This window comes from Glandiceps talaboti, chromosome 7 (assembly GCF_964340395.1).
Source record: "Glandiceps talaboti chromosome 7, keGlaTala1.1, whole genome shotgun sequence".
In the NCBI taxonomy this organism is placed as follows: domain Eukaryota; kingdom Metazoa; phylum Hemichordata; class Enteropneusta; family Spengelidae; genus Glandiceps; species Glandiceps talaboti.
In genome coordinates, this window is record NC_135555.1 from 8,211,678 (window position 1) to 8,230,227 (window position 18,550).

General features: G+C 35.3%; 1 protein-coding gene across 1 annotated transcript in view; it reads right to left on the reverse strand.

The window, feature by feature from the left end:
• Positions 1-191: 191 nt before the first annotated feature.
• LOC144437882 (uncharacterized) overlaps positions 192-18,550 on the reverse strand; it is a 129,557-nt gene continuing 111,198 nt past the window's right edge. Inside the window, exons 7-16 of the mRNA XM_078126914.1 lie at positions 17,123-17,329; positions 15,012-15,328; positions 11,463-11,784; positions 10,528-11,252; positions 9,789-10,001; positions 9,185-9,271; positions 8,156-8,998; positions 7,233-7,604; positions 6,428-6,531; positions 192-1,624 (exon numbers count right to left, since the gene is read on the reverse strand). Coding sequence (XP_077983040.1) covers positions 1,529-1,624; positions 6,428-6,531; positions 7,233-7,604; positions 8,156-8,998; positions 9,185-9,271; positions 9,789-10,001; positions 10,528-11,252; positions 11,463-11,784; positions 15,012-15,328; positions 17,123-17,329 — 3,286 coding nt within the window. The 3' untranslated portion in view covers positions 192-1,528. The remainder of the gene's footprint in view (positions 1,625-6,427; positions 6,532-7,232; positions 7,605-8,155; positions 8,999-9,184; positions 9,272-9,788; positions 10,002-10,527; positions 11,253-11,462; positions 11,785-15,011; positions 15,329-17,122; positions 17,330-18,550) is intronic.

Below are 18,550 nucleotides of genomic sequence, written 5' to 3' on the forward strand. Positions count from 1 at the left end.
AATGCTTCAAGGTTTGCAATGGCTACTATTAAAGCAAAGTGGCGAAATGTCGATAGTTCCAGATATTTTTTGAAACTGGTTGGTAAATACAACATCACGACACAATAAATAGTTTTCAACATAGAAAAACTTTAATAATATTAATAATAATAATATTAATAATAATAATAATAATAATAACAATAGTTCTTTCTCTGTTTCTCTGATAAAAGGTACCCCTATAAAGTTGACTGGTATCAATCAGGCCCTCATATTTAAAGCTTAGTAATAGTCTACACTACACAATACAATGGCTGAATGAATACTCACAATAAATAAGACAATAATATATAAGAGAAAATATTTCCACAGTCCACGACATAAACTCTTCTGACCACCAGAACATCTAGTTAAAGTGTGAAAATGTCTATAGCTTTCTATTTAGAAGGATTCATATCAAATAGCAAATGACCTTGAATAGTGTTTTCTATCCTGTAATTATTCACATACAAGTTGCTTCCTTTAAACTTCTTGTATTGCTCCTAAACTTAGCACAGTTCTAAAATTTCAAAAAAACCAAAAAACCTCTCTGATTCCAAGACAAGAAATACATAGAATTTATACAGCCCAGAGTCTCATAATCAGAAGTCTCCTCGAACTATTCTGCATTATTTTATAATTTAATTGGTTTTAAAAAGGTGAAATTTTTTGTGTGGCCCCGTTGTGACTCTAAATTAGCTTTTAAACAGTGCAAAATTTTATACACATGATAGACATTATGGTAATTTATTTATTTTCTATTTCAGCCGGTTTGCAATGTGCAGCATTGTCAAAGAGTAAAAGGTTTGTGACTTTTATATTTTAACAGGATAATTTTTGTTGTTGTTTTTTTTTACAGTCAACTTTGCACTGGTTTCTCATGTTTTCTCTGTAACTAAATTCTCAAATCATTAGGGCGGCCAGTATCTCTATCAAAAACTGATTTCTCTAGTAGCAAATTCATGTCTTTATTTGCAGGCTGGTGTATCTAGAGCTGGCTCTTTCTCTGTCAGCAAGCTGAATTCACAATTTGCAAGCTGGTGTCTCTACAAACAGGCTTAGTTCTCTACTTGTAGGCCAGTGTCTCTATCACCAGGCTGGTATCTCTATTAATCAACTGCCTCTCTATTTGCCAGCTGGTATGTTTATCAGCAAGTCCCTTTTCTATCTGCAGGCTGAATTCACACAATTTGCAAGCTGGCTTCTCTACAAACAGGCTCAGTTCTCTATTTGCAGGTTGGTACCTCTACTGGCAGGTTGGTATCTCCCATCATGGCCATTTCTCTATCACCCTGCTTGTATATCTATTAGCAGGTTGATATCTCCATCATGGTTGTTTCTCTATCACTCGGCTTGTATATCTATTAGCAGGTCTTTTCTCTATCAGAAGATGTGTATTTCCATTTCAAAATGCATTTGGTATGGTTTTTTTTTCCTGACAAGTGATAGCGATCAAATAAAATACTGATGGCAGCATATTAGCTTTCTGTGTCCCTAATATTATCTCTCCTTATGCCAACTGTTTGACACATTTCCTCAAAGTGTCTAGTGCAGTCCGACATCTTACATTTTCTTCATCCAGTGAATGCCTTGATGTATTAAGGTCCTGCAGGAAGAAATAACACATAAAGGTTAGTTTTGTTCGATTTAAATCTCACCGATATTTCCCACATGTACAAGCAGACATTGATATATTGTGTATTATTTCGGTAAGAATTCCATTGATTCGACTAGATTATAAACAACTATTGTTTCTAAAGTATGGACACCAAATTGATGCATTACACCATGCCAAAAATCTACCAATAATGGCCTAATGGCAATTTCACCAGGTCATCCTTTGCAACTCTTTTAGGTGTTAAAAACACACAACTTAATGGAGTTGTGCATTCAAAGTTTATATCATATCCAAACAAATATATTTAATCATTTTATGAAATACAGCAAAAATTAGATCAATGATCAAAAACACTAAGAGCAACCAAGTTGCTACAAAAATTAGATTGCAATCCACTTTGATGAACAGCGCCACCAAGTGGTCAAAAATTATCATGGTTACTTATAGAAGAGCGCCACCAAGTGGCCACAACAAAATAACCCACCATATGGTAAGCACCAAAAAAGTAACAAAGGATGAACAAAGTTCCCATTCAAAAGAAGCACAATAAAATAACACACAAGAATAAACACATTACAGTCTACTTATTAGAAAAAATGTACAAAGTTTGACCAGTCAGTGCCTATGTACCAGGAGGGGGGATGGGATGACTAGACGGGGGAATACCAATGAAAAATGAATGATAAAAATATGACATGAATGGCTGAGAAGCAGAGAGTAGTAGGAGTATATGAAAGACACACTTTGAAGAAACCACACAGAGATCAAAGCATTGCCACTTCTAAGGACAGAATTTATAACCAGAGTTTCCATCAGATGACAACTTAAACAAATGTATTTAAAAAAATGAAAACTGATTTGTCCCAGACATAGTGATTATTTGGTACGTGTGTACTTTTGCTCCATACCTTCTCTCTGCTTCTAAGATACTGGCTAGCTTGCTGTCAGTAGTAGAAATACTGCAAAAGTAAAATGGTAGCAAAGAATATAGACATGATATAAATAGCACATTTTCACACACAATACGAAGTAGTAGCATGGTTGCAAGAAAGAAAGAAACTACCCTCTAGCTACCCACTATTGCAATTTGAAACAGTTTACATAGGTTTTAGGACCCCGGTACTAGAGAAGGGTAAACTGGTAAAATTTACATAGTTTAATTGGTACGAATTCAGAAATTTACGAAGATTGTTGGACTCGGGTAAACTGGTGAAATTTACATGGTGTTCTATAGAGATTTACTAAGGTTTTCGAACACAGAGATAGGTAAACTGGTAATATTTACACAGTTTTCTCCATATTCATAGAATTTAATACTCAGATCCAAGCAACCAAGAAGGCTTAACTGGTAAAATTTCCATTTTGCAAAGGATTTAGAACCCCAAGGTTTGGGAAAGGGATAAAACTGGAAGAATTTAAACATTTTCCCCATAGATTCAGTGTTTATATAAATAGAACTTTTCAATGTCATAAAATTTCAGTGTTTAGATATAAATAACACTGAATGAAACCTATAGTGTGAAAAAGCTGATGAGATAAGCACAATGTTCAAATTGAACAATAAAGAATTCTTTGACGAAATAGAACATGGATGACCTTTTTTTTTTGAGTTTCTATGTTACATAGTGGAGATGCAAAAGCACACAATATATAGCACAAGGACTTGGAGGAGGGGAAGGTATGTAATCTAATAACCCAGATGAAGCATATCAGACAGATACCGACAAGATAAACCATCTGTCAACAATCCATCACCCTCGTATCCACAACAACACAACAAAGTATGCAAGAGTCACTGTATCAAAAAAAACAAAAACAAAAACAACAGGAGCAAGGACCAGAAATAAATACACTGCAGTAAACCACAAACATAGTGACAAAGCATGGGTGATAAAACAACCACAAAGCATTGTTTTTTTTAAACATATTAAAGTTGCCTGAAGGAAAATAATTGAATCACTAAGTACCCATCTGCCTACAGTTAGGGAGGGGACCCATCTCTCACTTAAGTACAGGGCTGTCATATATGCCACGGAAACACTAAATGGTACATATCGGTGTGTTCAAAGACAGCCTATTTTGTGAAAACACGTGGGAATAATATATAGCACAGTCTTCATTAAATGGAAGTAAATGAACTGTATTATTAAGTTACTATAACATTTCCTGGTTGATGTCTGTGGCCATGACATTTTAAATATTTCATTTATTATTTTTATCTTTCTCCCCACGGTGAATACACAACTACACTTTATGGTAATGATATTTTGTGTCTCTTGATTCTGTCTATCAAAATGTATATTTACGACAAGGCTTCATTTCCTTGTGGTTATTTTCCTTTTAATACCATTTTTCATTTCATTCTAGATTGTGAAAGCACATACTTTCAAGACCAGCAAAATTTAACTTAGTACACAATTTTTTATCAGTGAAGCAAGCAAGCAGCCAAACACTTGTCAGTTTTTTTTCTATTTAGAGCTTGTGAAGAAAATTTTCATTTTTAATATTAATATTTTACTGAAGACAAAAACCCAATCAAGATGCAATATTAAAATGATGGAAAGATAGCTGGAGGGCAAATGAGACTATGGTTAGATCTGTTACGGCCTCTAAGTTGAATAAAACACTGAGAAAATGCACGACAACAACAACAGAACAATGTGCAGGTTATGATATGTAGTCAGAAAAGACTGCTTTCATGTCAGACTATTAATTAATTAATGTATTGAAATAAAGAGTGGAAAACAATCAGGCTTTGATAAGTCAGTCAGTCAGTCTAGTCATGTCTAAATAATTGCTAATTAGTCACATGCAATACCATTGATACATTAACAAGGTGACTGTAAGCTGCCCCGAGAGATCTGACCCTTGACCTCCAAGCTATCCCAGAGTGCTACTGCCACTTCTGTACCTCACACATGATTACATTTCATTAATTATTCAGTGATTTCAAAGCTGTTTAGCAATCCTCATTACCACTCAGTTCTCATCAATCAAGGGGCAATCTGACATCGTGTTGGAAACACACCGTCTAGGGAATTATAGCTTTCTATTTCATATTACATTAAATAAATTGGTTTATTTGTAGAGCAGACCTCTACATATCATGTCTTCCTCTCTGTACATCTCATTTCCTATCACAACAGTTGAATCTGAAAAATCCATGTCAGATTGTCACTTTTGTTTCATAAATTCATGAGATAATACTTGAAGCTATCTATATTTCATGTCATACGCTGTCACCTTTGTTTCATAAATTCATGAGATATTTACTTGAAATCCATCTAGATTTAACACCACATGGTGTCACTTTCATTCACCAATATGTAATCCATGATTAGGAATGTATGTTTGAAATGAAACACAACAAATTGTAGTCACAGCTTATATGTAGAGTTCACAAGAATGGATGGATTACTTGAAGGCAGACAATATAGATGAAAGATTTCTGGAAACAATTACACAGTATAATCATAGGATGATTTCAGTTTGTGAGTATACATACTCATCATATCAGATTCTGATGATGAAATACAATTCTAATATTGATGATTAAAAACATAGGAGATCAGATACAAACAACTGATTCTAGTATAAATCATCAAATTATAATTTCATGTGTCGGTCAAAAAAATATCATACTAAATCACGCCAGGCTACAATTACAATACCGGTGATAGAAACATCTTGATACCTCCAACGGATCTGACATAAGCCATAAAATAACGATGTAATACCGATGATAGAAATGTCTTGATACCAACGATGGAGCTGACGTAAAGCCACAAAATAACAACGTAATACTGATGAATAATTGGTATTTACTGCGTTATTTTGTGGCTCATGATAGAAATGTCTTGATACCAACATTGGATCTGACGTAAAGCCACAACATAAGGACGTAATCATCGCATAATACCGATGATAGAAACATCTTGATGCCAACATTGGGTCTGACATAAAGCCACAAAATAACGATTCAATCGTAACACTGATGATAGAAATGTCTTGATACCACATTAAGCCACCAAATAATGATTTGATATTGACAGCAGCTGTCCAAAGGAGTTTCTTATCTTGCTGCATCATGCTAGATTAGATTTGAACACCCTCGTGAGATTTGTCAATTAATTGCTTTGAACTCCAGTCATCTACAGAATACTAATACTTTCCGACCACAATGTACTCCAAATAAACTAAAACCCAATTTACAATAGTAAAAAGTAAACAGATGTAGTGATCGCTGTGCTAAGTAATTTGAAATACGACCCCGCGGACAATTTCTTTGAAGTCCTTTCATTTACAGAACAATAGAGAGTTAAAGATATAACAACAAAATAGCATGAGTTTTAGAATGGTAAGCACAAACAGATGTAGTGTTATATTATTGTTTTAAAATTTGACCCAACGGAAAATGCATTATGGTGATTTTTACTTTTGCATGATATTGCAAGGAAGCCGAGAGTATGTTTCTTCATGTTAATGTGTTTTAATCTATGCCTAGGGGTGACTACAGATCAAAGAAAACCTCTTATGTGTGCACATCTGTTTGTGCTGGAACTCTCTGGCTATACTTTCTCTCTGACTCTACTACTGTCTTTATATATTGCAGTTGTTCGTTTAATCACATGTTAAACACCTATCCCCCCATCCCACCCCCCATCCCACCCTCACCACCACCCTCACCACCATCACCCACTCAAAGTTCTTCAACGTACATAAACTAGGGAGTCAAGGAAAGCAAGTATGCATGTACTAAATGATTGGTTGTTGCCATAGTGATATACTTACTGCCATTCTCATTCTTAGTTGATCAGCCACTCTACTCAAATCCCGGTTCTGGTTCTGAAACCTCATCATCTGTTCTCTCAAAATTTCCCTTTCCATGTTTTGCTCTGTTGAACAAATCACACACAGTAAATATACATATGTTGTACTCTGTAAATACACCTCAATTTGAAAATCACATGAGAACCATAGATGTTACAAGTAACTGTTCAGATTGTAATATAAGGAATGACTGATCCTTCAGGAAAAATCTTTGTACAGGTATTACAACTTAACTTGAATTTACAATTACCATATAGGTGACATAATTACTTTCTACAGTACAGGCATCAGTTTCTGTATCTGACTTTGAGATATGGAGGATTTATATTCGTTAACAGAAACAAAAAACCTCATACTAGTATATGGTTCTGAGACAGACTTTCACAATATTAGGAAAAAGTAGGAACATTTGACAAAAAGTAAGTTACTTATAAATATATAGAAAGGAACACTGCAACTTGCACATGGATGTCAACATGCTGGAAATCACATACAGTTAGTCATGTTCGTTCACAAAATACATAGTATATGGTGTTAAGTTGAGATTTCCCAGGAACAATAATATTCTAAAGATATGAACATGAATAGCATTGTTTTCACCATTAATATGTCAAGTCTGTTAAGACTGAAGAAGTAGAGCATATAACGTATCATCATAGAAATTGATACTATAACGTCTTAGTATATGTGATAGCATATAATGTGTTACCTGAAATAAATCAAAAAGCTGTTAAAACTGAACAAAAGAAGTCCCAAAATGCCTTACCTGAAACATGTCTGTGATAGGCTTCCATCAAAACCTCTAAACCAGGCCATCTGTACATCTGATCTCTGTGGTTCTCCCTCAATGCCATCATATGACCCTCCCTAATTGCTAGAGGTACATGGTTTCCATCTCTTATGGTTAAACTATCTCTGCCTATCATACTGTCCCTCTCTAACTGTTGTAACCTTTCTATAGAACTGGAATGCATTGATGACAGTAAAGATGACGATGATGATGACGCCGATGAAGATGACAACGACGACGATGTAGATGACGGTAATTGTTTTGGCAATTCTCTGTGATGTTTATTCCTCTTCTCACCTCTTCCTTTGTGATGTACATTATTGGAAATTGTATTGTTTGTGTTTTCACCTACAAGTTGTAGAAAGTACAGTTTTTAAAAATAACATGACAACAAGTCAGGTTTAAGAGAATATATTTCATTTCTTCATTTCCACCCCAGCTACAACAGTCAGTTGACGAGGCCATATACTCTATATGAAAGTATATCTGTTTAACCTTTATGTACTCAATATAATCAATAACAAAATAATAGCCAATATATGAAAAGCCTCTGTAATGAAGGGATAATTTAAAAGCCTCTGACTCCCCCCCCCCCCCCTTTCCATTTTCTAGACACATGTAATGTTCCATATCAAAGACATACAGTAGGACTATACCAATTACTGTGATTGTGAAGGGATGTTGTATTTGTTGGTTACACTTTTCATAACTTTTTGGCATTTTTTAGACTCATGCATGGACTATGCTACCAGGAAGAAAACAAATAAGATTTTACACCTCATCTAAGGTATTTTAGGTTTGCTACAACTTCACCCCATTTCTAGACACTGGGAATAGTCATCATACAATACAATAGGGTTATACCAATGTGCTAAACAAAATAGTGGTGTTATACTGACCTGCAGTATCATTTGTATGATTGCTAGCCATAGATTGCTGAGTTGACTGTAAGACTGACTCATGAAATTCCTGAGCAAAAGTACTTGTATTGAAAGGTGACTTTCTTTTAGACGTAGTTGGTACTGATATGACAGAGTCTCTACTAATAGTTCTATTATCATGCTCCATAGCTTTATCATTGTCTTTCTGCAGTGTGGGTTGCACTTCTGCCTGTGAGTGTCCACCTGTATGCCGGGCAGCTTGCAATCCCTGCACTTCTGCCTGTGAGTGTCCACCTGTATGCCGGGCAGCTTGCAATCCCTGCACTTCTGCCTGTGAATGTCCACTCTTATGCCGGGCAGCTGGCAATCCTTGGATTTCTGATTGTGAGTGTCCACCTGTATGCCGAGAAGCTGGCAACCCCTGGATTTCTGACTGTGAATGTCCACTTTTATGCCGGGCAGCTTGCAATCCCTGGACTTCTGACTGCGAGTGTCCACCTGTATGCCGGGCAGCTTGTAATGCTTGGGTTTCTGACTGTGAGTGTCCACTCGTATGCCGGGCAGCTTGCAATCCTTGGACTTCTGACTGTGGATGTCCACTTGCATGCCTGGGAGCTTGTGACGGATGTACTGGTACTGCTACAACAGGATGGGGGTGATGGGATGCGGGGTGACTGCTAGGATGGTGGGGATGGGGATGATGATGGTGATTATGGTGGGAGGGATGGTGGGCAGGATTGTGGTTGGCAGCAAAATGCCTTCCATCATTGAACACTTGATTAATCTTGTCATCTCTTGGAGGGGGTACTTCATATTTCTCAATCTCATGTTGCTTGAGTTGTGCAATGCTTGGTGAAATTCCTACAAATGACAGACAGAGAGATATTTATAAATAGTGTGGTATGAGAGCTTTGCCATACTTGACAGATTCATGACAAATAAAAAGATGCAGTACCGGGTATGTCCTATGTTTAACTTGAAATACACAATATCAAACTGACTCATAAGCTGATATCAACTCACTGTCAAACAAGATAAAGTAATTACCTGTTTCTTCATTGGCTGTTCCTTCTACTTTCAATCCAAGTCGCCTCCTTCTCTCTGATTCCACTAAACGTCTTTGTCTAGCCAACTCTAAAACAAGACAAATGCCAATCAGAATTGTCACACAATGTGATGCTGTACAAATCTCATTTAAAGTTCTGATTTAGCTGTGGGTTGTTACACTTACATGTTCCTGTCACTCAATCATTCACTGACAATTTTTTTCTTAACCTGTCATGGCAAGCTATGTCAGCAGTCTGCCATCTTGGGTTTAACTCATAGATGCAAATTCTGGGATCACATAGGTCATGAAAATGGCCTATTTGAGGTCATCAAATTCACCTATTGAGGCCTTGAAAGTGGCATATTGAGGCCTTGAAAGTCAGATATTGATGTCTGCTAGTGGCCTCTCGAGGTCAAGAAACTGACCTACCAAGGTCTTGAAAGTGGCAAATTGCAGTCTTAGAGGTCATGAAATTGACCTATTGGGGTATTTTGAAAGTGGCAAATTGATGTCAACACTTTCTTACAATTGTACTCACAATCCTATACTGACAGAATCATGTCATGATGTAAAATGAAACAGATTATCAAACCAAAAACATACCTTTTCTTTTAGCCGGGTGTACTACTTCTAAACCAATACCAGCCAAGAAAAATCTTTTACGTTCATAATCAGGTTGTCTTTCAAACTCTTCAGCAGGAATCCGAGATGAAGACAAGACTGTCTTTGGTGATGGAGTTTTTCTCTTGGGTGGTGGTGATGTACTAGGCTCACGGAACAGTCTCCTCTTTTTATGCCGCCTTTGTTTTTCTTTATCTGTGACAATAAAAGTTTGGTTTCAGTAACTTAACTACACAGATAACATTAATATTTCAAGAAATTAATTATTGATAGGGGTTTAGTATTGTCCCAGATGTGAGTTAATACTTGGAGACGTAGTGATTATTACAGCAGTTGGGTGTAGTAAGTCTTTGTTGTATGCTTGTAGCCAGAAGCATATAAAACTGGAATGTACTCGTCTCTACTATCATAAAGACGTATACTTATTAATATTTCATATTTTGCATAAATAGATCCAGTTTTGGGTGATTGATTTTCAGTGTTTTTTATCTACATATGAAGAAAGCATGAACCTACTGTAAATAAGGAAAATGAGGATGTTTGAATCATTATGATGTAATGACATGATTTTTGTTTTTAAAGACAACGGTTGACATTTATATTCTGGTTCGATAGTATCATATTACTTGTCAATTTGTATCTGTTTTCATCAAGTAATGGCTATGTCATAATGACACAGGCAGTAACATGTAAGCCAATACAAAATTTTTTTGCTACATACCTTTCTTTTCGTCCTGTGTGCTCAATCCAAGACACCTCAAGACATCCATCTTTTTCTCTGTAGTATCTAATCTCATTGGAGGTCGGGATGTGATGGTTACCATCCGTCGTCGATACCTTGCTCGTCTCATCTCCTCGTCTTCATCACTATCACTCTCCTCACTTTCACTCGAGAAGTAGGTTCCGTTCATCCTAGCTTCGTGTCTCTTTCTCTCCTCTATGTCTAACTTACTAACAACATTTTGGTCTTGCTCCTCTCGTCGTAGTAAATCGTTATGTAACTGATAAAGTTCACGGAACTGTTGTGATTTGTAGAACTCATTGAGATGATAGTTGAATTCAGCATGTGGATGATCATAGTCGTACTGATTAAGACGTACTTCCTTATCACCTCTCTCTAAGTGATTCACCATCCTATTAATATCTAGTCCTTGTTGATTCCTTGCGTCTACATTATTTACAACGTTCCTATTATTGTGATCACTGTGAGACTGCTCCTTGTCCAATTGAGCTCTTTCTAGTAACATGGCTCTATCATATTCATTTGGAGGTCTCCTGTCATAGGTATATTGTGCTGGTTGATGTTCGATATGATTTCCTACTCGGTGTTCACCAAACGGTAGTTTGTGTTTCCAGGGTTCCTCCAGATTTTTTGGTGGTACCAGAGGTGGAGGTGCTTGGACGTTTTCTCTTTTCTCAAACTCTCTTGGCATATCTCTCATATTCCTGTGATTGAGATAGTGTAACAATCATGATTACAACTATATTTTACCAGCTCACCTTACTGAAAGAATTAATTTATTCATCTTAACCAAGGAACTCACTTAACATTTTTCACCATGAATATCAAAATTTGAAGAAGACTAAATGAAATTTTTTAGGAGATAGTAAACCAGCTGCCAAATTGATCACCAATTAGAAGCAACAGTGACTCACCTTTCTGCAAGGCCCCTGTCTTGTTGTAATAGCATTTCTCTCTCCCTGTGTGCAACCTCTCTGTGTATATGATCACTGCTCTTCTTGGCAAGATGTTGGTGTTGTAACATTTGCTGTTGATGGTGTAGTAATTGATGTCTATAGTGGGACACTTCTTGGTGTCGTTCTTCTTTATGTAAACGCTTCTGCCTTTGTTTCTGCTGCCATCTTTCTTCCTGTTCTAGTTTCTTTAAATGTTGACGTTGAAAGATCTGAGCTGCTGTCAGTGGGTCCTGAGTTGCTAGACTTGCTGGAGCTGTAAGGTGCTCACTGTAACTATTTCCTGTAATAAAATTTCCCATAAGATTGGTTTATTATCATTTTGTATGTTCCAACTATATATCATACGTCTAAAATGTCTGTATATGAACAGCTGAATTAGTTCAAAAACTACTTAAAATTTGGGTGTGCCATGCATCCATGTATAAAATTGCACATTTTTGGTGCCCACAACCCTGCCACACAGTTGATTACTCTGTATAAATTTACACTTTTTGTCACGAGACAACCCAAACACATAGACAGAAAGTGTCATGTTGATGTTGTGGGGAAGGATTTCTCCAAATCCTGTTAATTCAGATAAAAACTGTCAATTTTACATGGGATGTCCATTAAATACTGTTGCCATAACCACCATCCTGTCCGCTTGATGTAGTTCTCCCTCAATCTAATTAGTATTCACTCCTCACAAATCTATGTTACTGTATTATTACAACAAACAAGTCATATCATTCAATAACATAAATGTCATCAAATAACCGATATGACATCAAATGACACCGCTATGACATCAAATAACATAGATGTCATTAAATAACATAAAATGATAGATGTTATTAAATAACCGATAAGACATCAAATGGCACAGATGACGTCATTAAATAACATAGATGTCATTAAATAATACAGATATTATATTAAATAACACCGATGTCATTTAATAACATAGATATTATATTAAACAACATAGATGACATAAAATAACACGTCATTAAATAATAGAAATGATGTTAAATAATATAGATATCATTAACTAACATAGATGCCTTTAAATAATAGATATGATATTGAATAGCATAGATGTCAGTAAATAACCGATATGACATCAAATAACAAAGATGTCATCAAATAACATAGATGTCATAAAATAACCGATAAGACATCAAATGGCATAGATGATGTCATTAAATAACATAGATGTCATCAAATAATATAGATATCATGAACTAACATAGATGTAATATTAACATAGATGTAATAACACATATTCATTAAATAACAGCTATGACATCAAATAACTAGATAATACATCATTGTATAAAGCAACATACGTAAATATAACATTAATAACGTCATTTAGTTTAATCTGAGTATAGAAATACTGTCAATCAACACATTCCTTATTATAAAATTCTTCAAATATTTCATCTGTTACACGTTTCTGGAGATTTCATTTTTGGGCAATGTTAAATATGGTGTATTATTATGTTGTTATAAGAGATATGTCAGTGACCATTTTTTTAGTTTATCTTTCCTCAATGGAAAGAAGGAAAATTTGTGTCAGTCTCTTTTTTTCCTGCATCGTCCAAACTATGAAATCCAGTGTGTTTAATACTGTTAAGAATAGTGCCGGAAATGAAACTGACAAGACAGAATAAATCAAATACACAGTAATAAATCAAATTTTACAAGATGATCCTAATATGTCGGCAACATTATCCCTGTTATTTTAAGCAATCCTCTGCTATAATCTGTTTTATTTCATTCCAATTTCATAACTTTAAGTCTTCTATTATCATTACTTGCAAATCAGATGATAATTCTAGATGACACTTTGGAAGTATTACCGGGACATTCTGTGCACTCCCTGGAGAATATCTTCATTTTTATTATTATCACCTCAGAGCTAGCCTTTGAAGATTAATCATTCTTTTGTGGGAGAAATACATCGTAGTCCTTATCATTGCAGGGTGACAGCCTCTTTTCATAAAGTAGTTGGAGACTTGAATAATTTATCAGTGAACACAAAATATCAAATTGAATTCCTGGGTTAGACTATTAATTTCCAAAAGATACAGAGCGCAATCAATTGTTAGTGGTGTGTACATTTCCCTGCTGAATGCATTTCAGAATGTCAGACATGGTGGTGTTCCTGTGAGAGTGTTTTTGTATTCATTCAAGGATAAAGTGTCTACAATTGACCAGTCGTTGAATCGTAGGATTCAAATCAGGCCTGTCATTTTGCATGTTCTCTTCAATCAGAGTGACTGTCATTGATAGACAGAGGAAAATGTAGACAGTTCATATTGTGTTCACACACTGTCATGGATACACACTAAAATGTCAACAGTTCATATTTGTTCAGACGTAAAGACACACATTTGTACATCACCGTGTGACGTCAACAGCTCATCATATGTTCAGATACATGCACATACATGTATGATGTACATTACAACATCAACACCTCATGTTATGTTAAGATTATACATGCACATACATTATGTCAACAGCTCATATTCTGTTAAGATACATCCATACATTAAGTCAACAGCTCATATGTTCATATACATGCACATACATGTACATTACAACATCAACAGCTCATAATATGTTCAGATACATGCACATACATGTACATTACAACATCAACAGCTCATATTTAATATGTTCAGATCCATGCACATACATGCACATTACAACATCAACAGCTCATAATATGTTCAGATACATGCACATACATGTACATTACAACATCAACAGCTCATATTTAATATGTTCAGATCCATGCACATACATGCACATTACAACATCAACAGCTCATAATATGTTCAGATACATGCACATACATGTACATTACAACATCAACAGCTCATAATATGTTCAGATCCATGCACATACATGCACATTACAACATCAACAGCTCATAATATGTTCAGATACATGCACATACATGTACATTACAACATCAACAGCTCATATTTAATATGTTCAGATCCATGCACATACATACATGTACATTACAAAATCAACAGCTCATATTATGATCAGACATATGCACAGACATTATGTACATAGCTCATATTATGTTTAGTCATGTGGACATACATTACAATGTAAACAGCTCACACTATGTTCAGAGATATGCAAATACACCATCAACAGCTCATATTAAGTTCAGACACATGTACCGACATTATAACATCAACAGCTAACACATTATGTTCAAACTTATGCACATACACCATCAACAGCTCATATTAAGTTCAGACACATGTACCGACATTATAACATCAACAGCTAACACATTATGTTCAAACTTATGCACATACACCATCAACAGCTCATATTAAGTTCAGACACATGTACCGACATTATAACATCAACAGCTAACACATTATGGTCACACATATGTTAATAGATTAAAATGTCAACAGCTACCTTGTATTGTATTACGACACCATTATAAACTATTAAATACATAGGAAATACATGAACTTGATGACTCACTGTCTGGTGTATGGACTTTCCTGTCTTCATGATTAACAGCGTTTTTGTCATTAACTACAGCAACCTCCTTATCAATCTCCCTATCTTTCAATGCTTGGTTCCGGGCATCCTCCAGCTGCCTCTGTCTTTCTCTATCAGCTCTCTCTCTTTCTCGCTCTCTCTCCCGTTCCCGCTCTCTTTCTCTTTCCCTCTCCCTTTCTCTCTCTCTTTCTCGTTCGGCTCTTTCCTTTTCTTTTTCTCGCTCCCGTTCCCGTTCCCTTTCTCTCTCCCGTTCTCTCTCCTGTTCTCGTTCTCTGTGTTCTTGTTCCATCCTTTGTCTGCAATGACATGGTTACCTTTTAATATCTTTAAATGTGTCATATTTACAATCAATCTATTTATATTTTCTATTGAAAGGCATACCAACGTGAACTAGTCAACCAAATCCATACACGTGATCTAGAAACAAAAGATGAACAATGAACACGATCTTTTACCCTTGCTCCATCGCTGATATTGATTCCCTGTACACAATTATATCTTAACAATTCAATATAAAACCAATAAAAATATGACTCAGTTTAAACAAGATGAAATGGAAGAGATGAATTCACTCTTTTGAGTGCAGTCAGCTGGAACGTCTATCCAGTCTCACAAGACAAATAATCAATGTGTTTTAATAAAAGTGAAAAGTAGGTGCTTTGTTACAGATCACCACAGCATCTGTCTTATTTTACTCCTGTACCAACATTAGTTTTTTAAATTCTTTGATAAATTGGTCAACAGACATTAAATATTAGTAATTATAACATCACTCTGTCATGTTTTATGGACATTTAAATGAAGTATTTTAGTGGTCTTTTTATCAATTTATATTAAAACATGGATAAGGTAAACAGTTTATATAAGTCACTTCTGGAATAACAAAGATAATGATCATGATATTTAGTAGGGCAATACTGGTAGTAAAAGGGCACATTCATAGCTAAAGACAATATATTTAGTAAGATAATATTTGTCGTAAAAGGGTATGATACTGGCAGTAAAAGGGTACATTTTAGTGGGAAGACAATACTGGCAGCAAATGGGTGCATTTTAGTAGGAAGACTTGGCAGTAAAAGGGTACATTTTAGAAGCAAAACATTGCTGGCAGCAAAAGGGTATATTTTAGTAGTAAGACAATACTGGCACTAAAAGGGTATGATACTTGCAGTAAAATGGTACATTTTGGCAATGACACAATCCTGGCAGTAAAAGGGTATGATACTTGCAGTAAAAAGGTACATTTTGGCAATGACACAATACTGGCAGTAAAAGGGTATGATACTTGCAGTAAAATGGTACATTTGGCAATGACACAATACTGGCAGTAAAAGGGTATGATACTTGCAGTAAAAAGGTACATTTGGCAATGACACAATACTGGCAGCAAAAGGGTATGATACATACTTGTAGATAGAATACAATAAAATTTGAACATCAAGAAATAACCCCAGTATCTGTACAACTAAACATTAAAGTCTAACTACACTACTAACAGTAAATCGTATCATGCGTTTTATTGTGCCATCTCCATAGCAACTTGTCTGGTTTTATGTGCAAGCAAAGTGACTGAACTGTCAAAATGCTATTTACTTATCTTATTTCATGACTTGAATGTAATTTGAAATGAAACCAGAGTATTTGAAGGATGTTATTTTATGACGTGTTTTTGTTTTCCAATGAAATATCAATATGTTGTGTTTCTCACTAAAATTATAACTATTTCTATCTTTTACAAGAAGTCAATATTCTATTTATATGTATTCAAACTGAAAAAAGTGGTCAAAGAGGACAGCAAAACAAGATCATTGATTCCTTTCTATCAACATTATCTCTTTAGTAATAGTGATGTATGCACTAGTGGTACCTATTATGCAAGTGTACAGACCTAAAATACAATACGACTAAACCATTATTTCCTGAAAACAGGGGAGTGTAGCATGGCTTGCTATTGCTTGTGGAGTGATAAGCCTAGTGGCACCTAGCAATGTATATGCTAATGATGCCCCCCTACCTGCTATATACTGACCCACAACACAATAGGACTGTACCATTATTTCCTGACTACAGGGATAGAGAGCATGACTTACCTATCAATGGCTAGTAGTGGTGATGGCCTAGCACCTGGCGATGTATGTGCTAGTGGTACCCCTAACTGGTGTGGATATCGATCCCCAGGATATGGGAAGGGCATAGCACTTGGATGAGGCAAGATTGGTCCATGAGGGGGTGGTGGTAAATGAAGGAATGGTGGTCTTAGACCTGGTAAGCTATATCTGTCATAATGCTCTTCCAACCTGTGGATGACAAACAGACAGACATTTAAAACAAAATATTATTAGTGTCAGTGTGTTGTTTGAAAAGGGGCATTTAGCAGTTGATGCTGAACACACACACACACACACACACACACACACACACACACACACACACACACACACACACACACACACACACACACACACACAGTGACAGGTAAAACACACTACACATAGACATACAGACACACAAGCACAAGCCACACAGATACACATCTGAGGGGAAGTTACCTGATGGCTAAAGGCACAAACTTTTACTAAAAAACATACTCTGGTGTATACAACAAAGTGGTATTTGTGAACTGATGGGGGTGTATCAAAATACACTATTATTATACAGTATTAGATTAGCTTATCAATAAATAATTAAATAAATAAATACACAAAGAAACATAGAAAAACAACCATAAACTTTCCAATAATTGAAACAAATTAGCACAATTAGCGTTTGTTTATAAAAGGAATCACAAATTTATGTTGTATGCATTTGTTATCAATCATAAAAGAGATATACTGAAAACATGTTTCCATTTCAGGTAAACCAAAACTGGGCCGTTTGTTTCAATGCATTGAAATGGATCCTAATTGATGTGTATGTCAGTGAGGTGTTGATTACAGATTCCCCAAATACTAAAGATATATTATGATAGTGCACTTGGCTTATTTCATTAATGGCAGTCTATAATGACTCTCTCTCTTTGTCATTATCAAAGCCTCGTTATACTTCATTACACCAATGAACAATGAGAATGGATTTTCAATTTGTCTGATACACTAACCCTGTATTGTTCCTTTCTTTCAACACAGCATGTTGCTGCCGATCTGTTATTTTAACAACAGCTATTCATCTATTATGCAAAGTACGACAAGCTAATTATATTTCTGTATCACATTTTCCAAAGCTTGATGAGAAAAATATAAATAACACTTGTACATTTCAGTATTTGCATATTAAATTGCCACATTTCCCAAAATATATTGCAATTACATAAATTGTTAATTTCTAGCACTTACATGATATTACTTTAATAAATCATACATGGTTGTTGCATTGAGATGATAATGTACACTATGGAATAGATTCATTCAATGTACATTTTTTTTTGTGTTCTGATGTAGAATGACCACATCTTTTATGTCAGACAAACAAAATATAATATTTATAAAATTAATAATACATACCTAGATTATGTAATAATA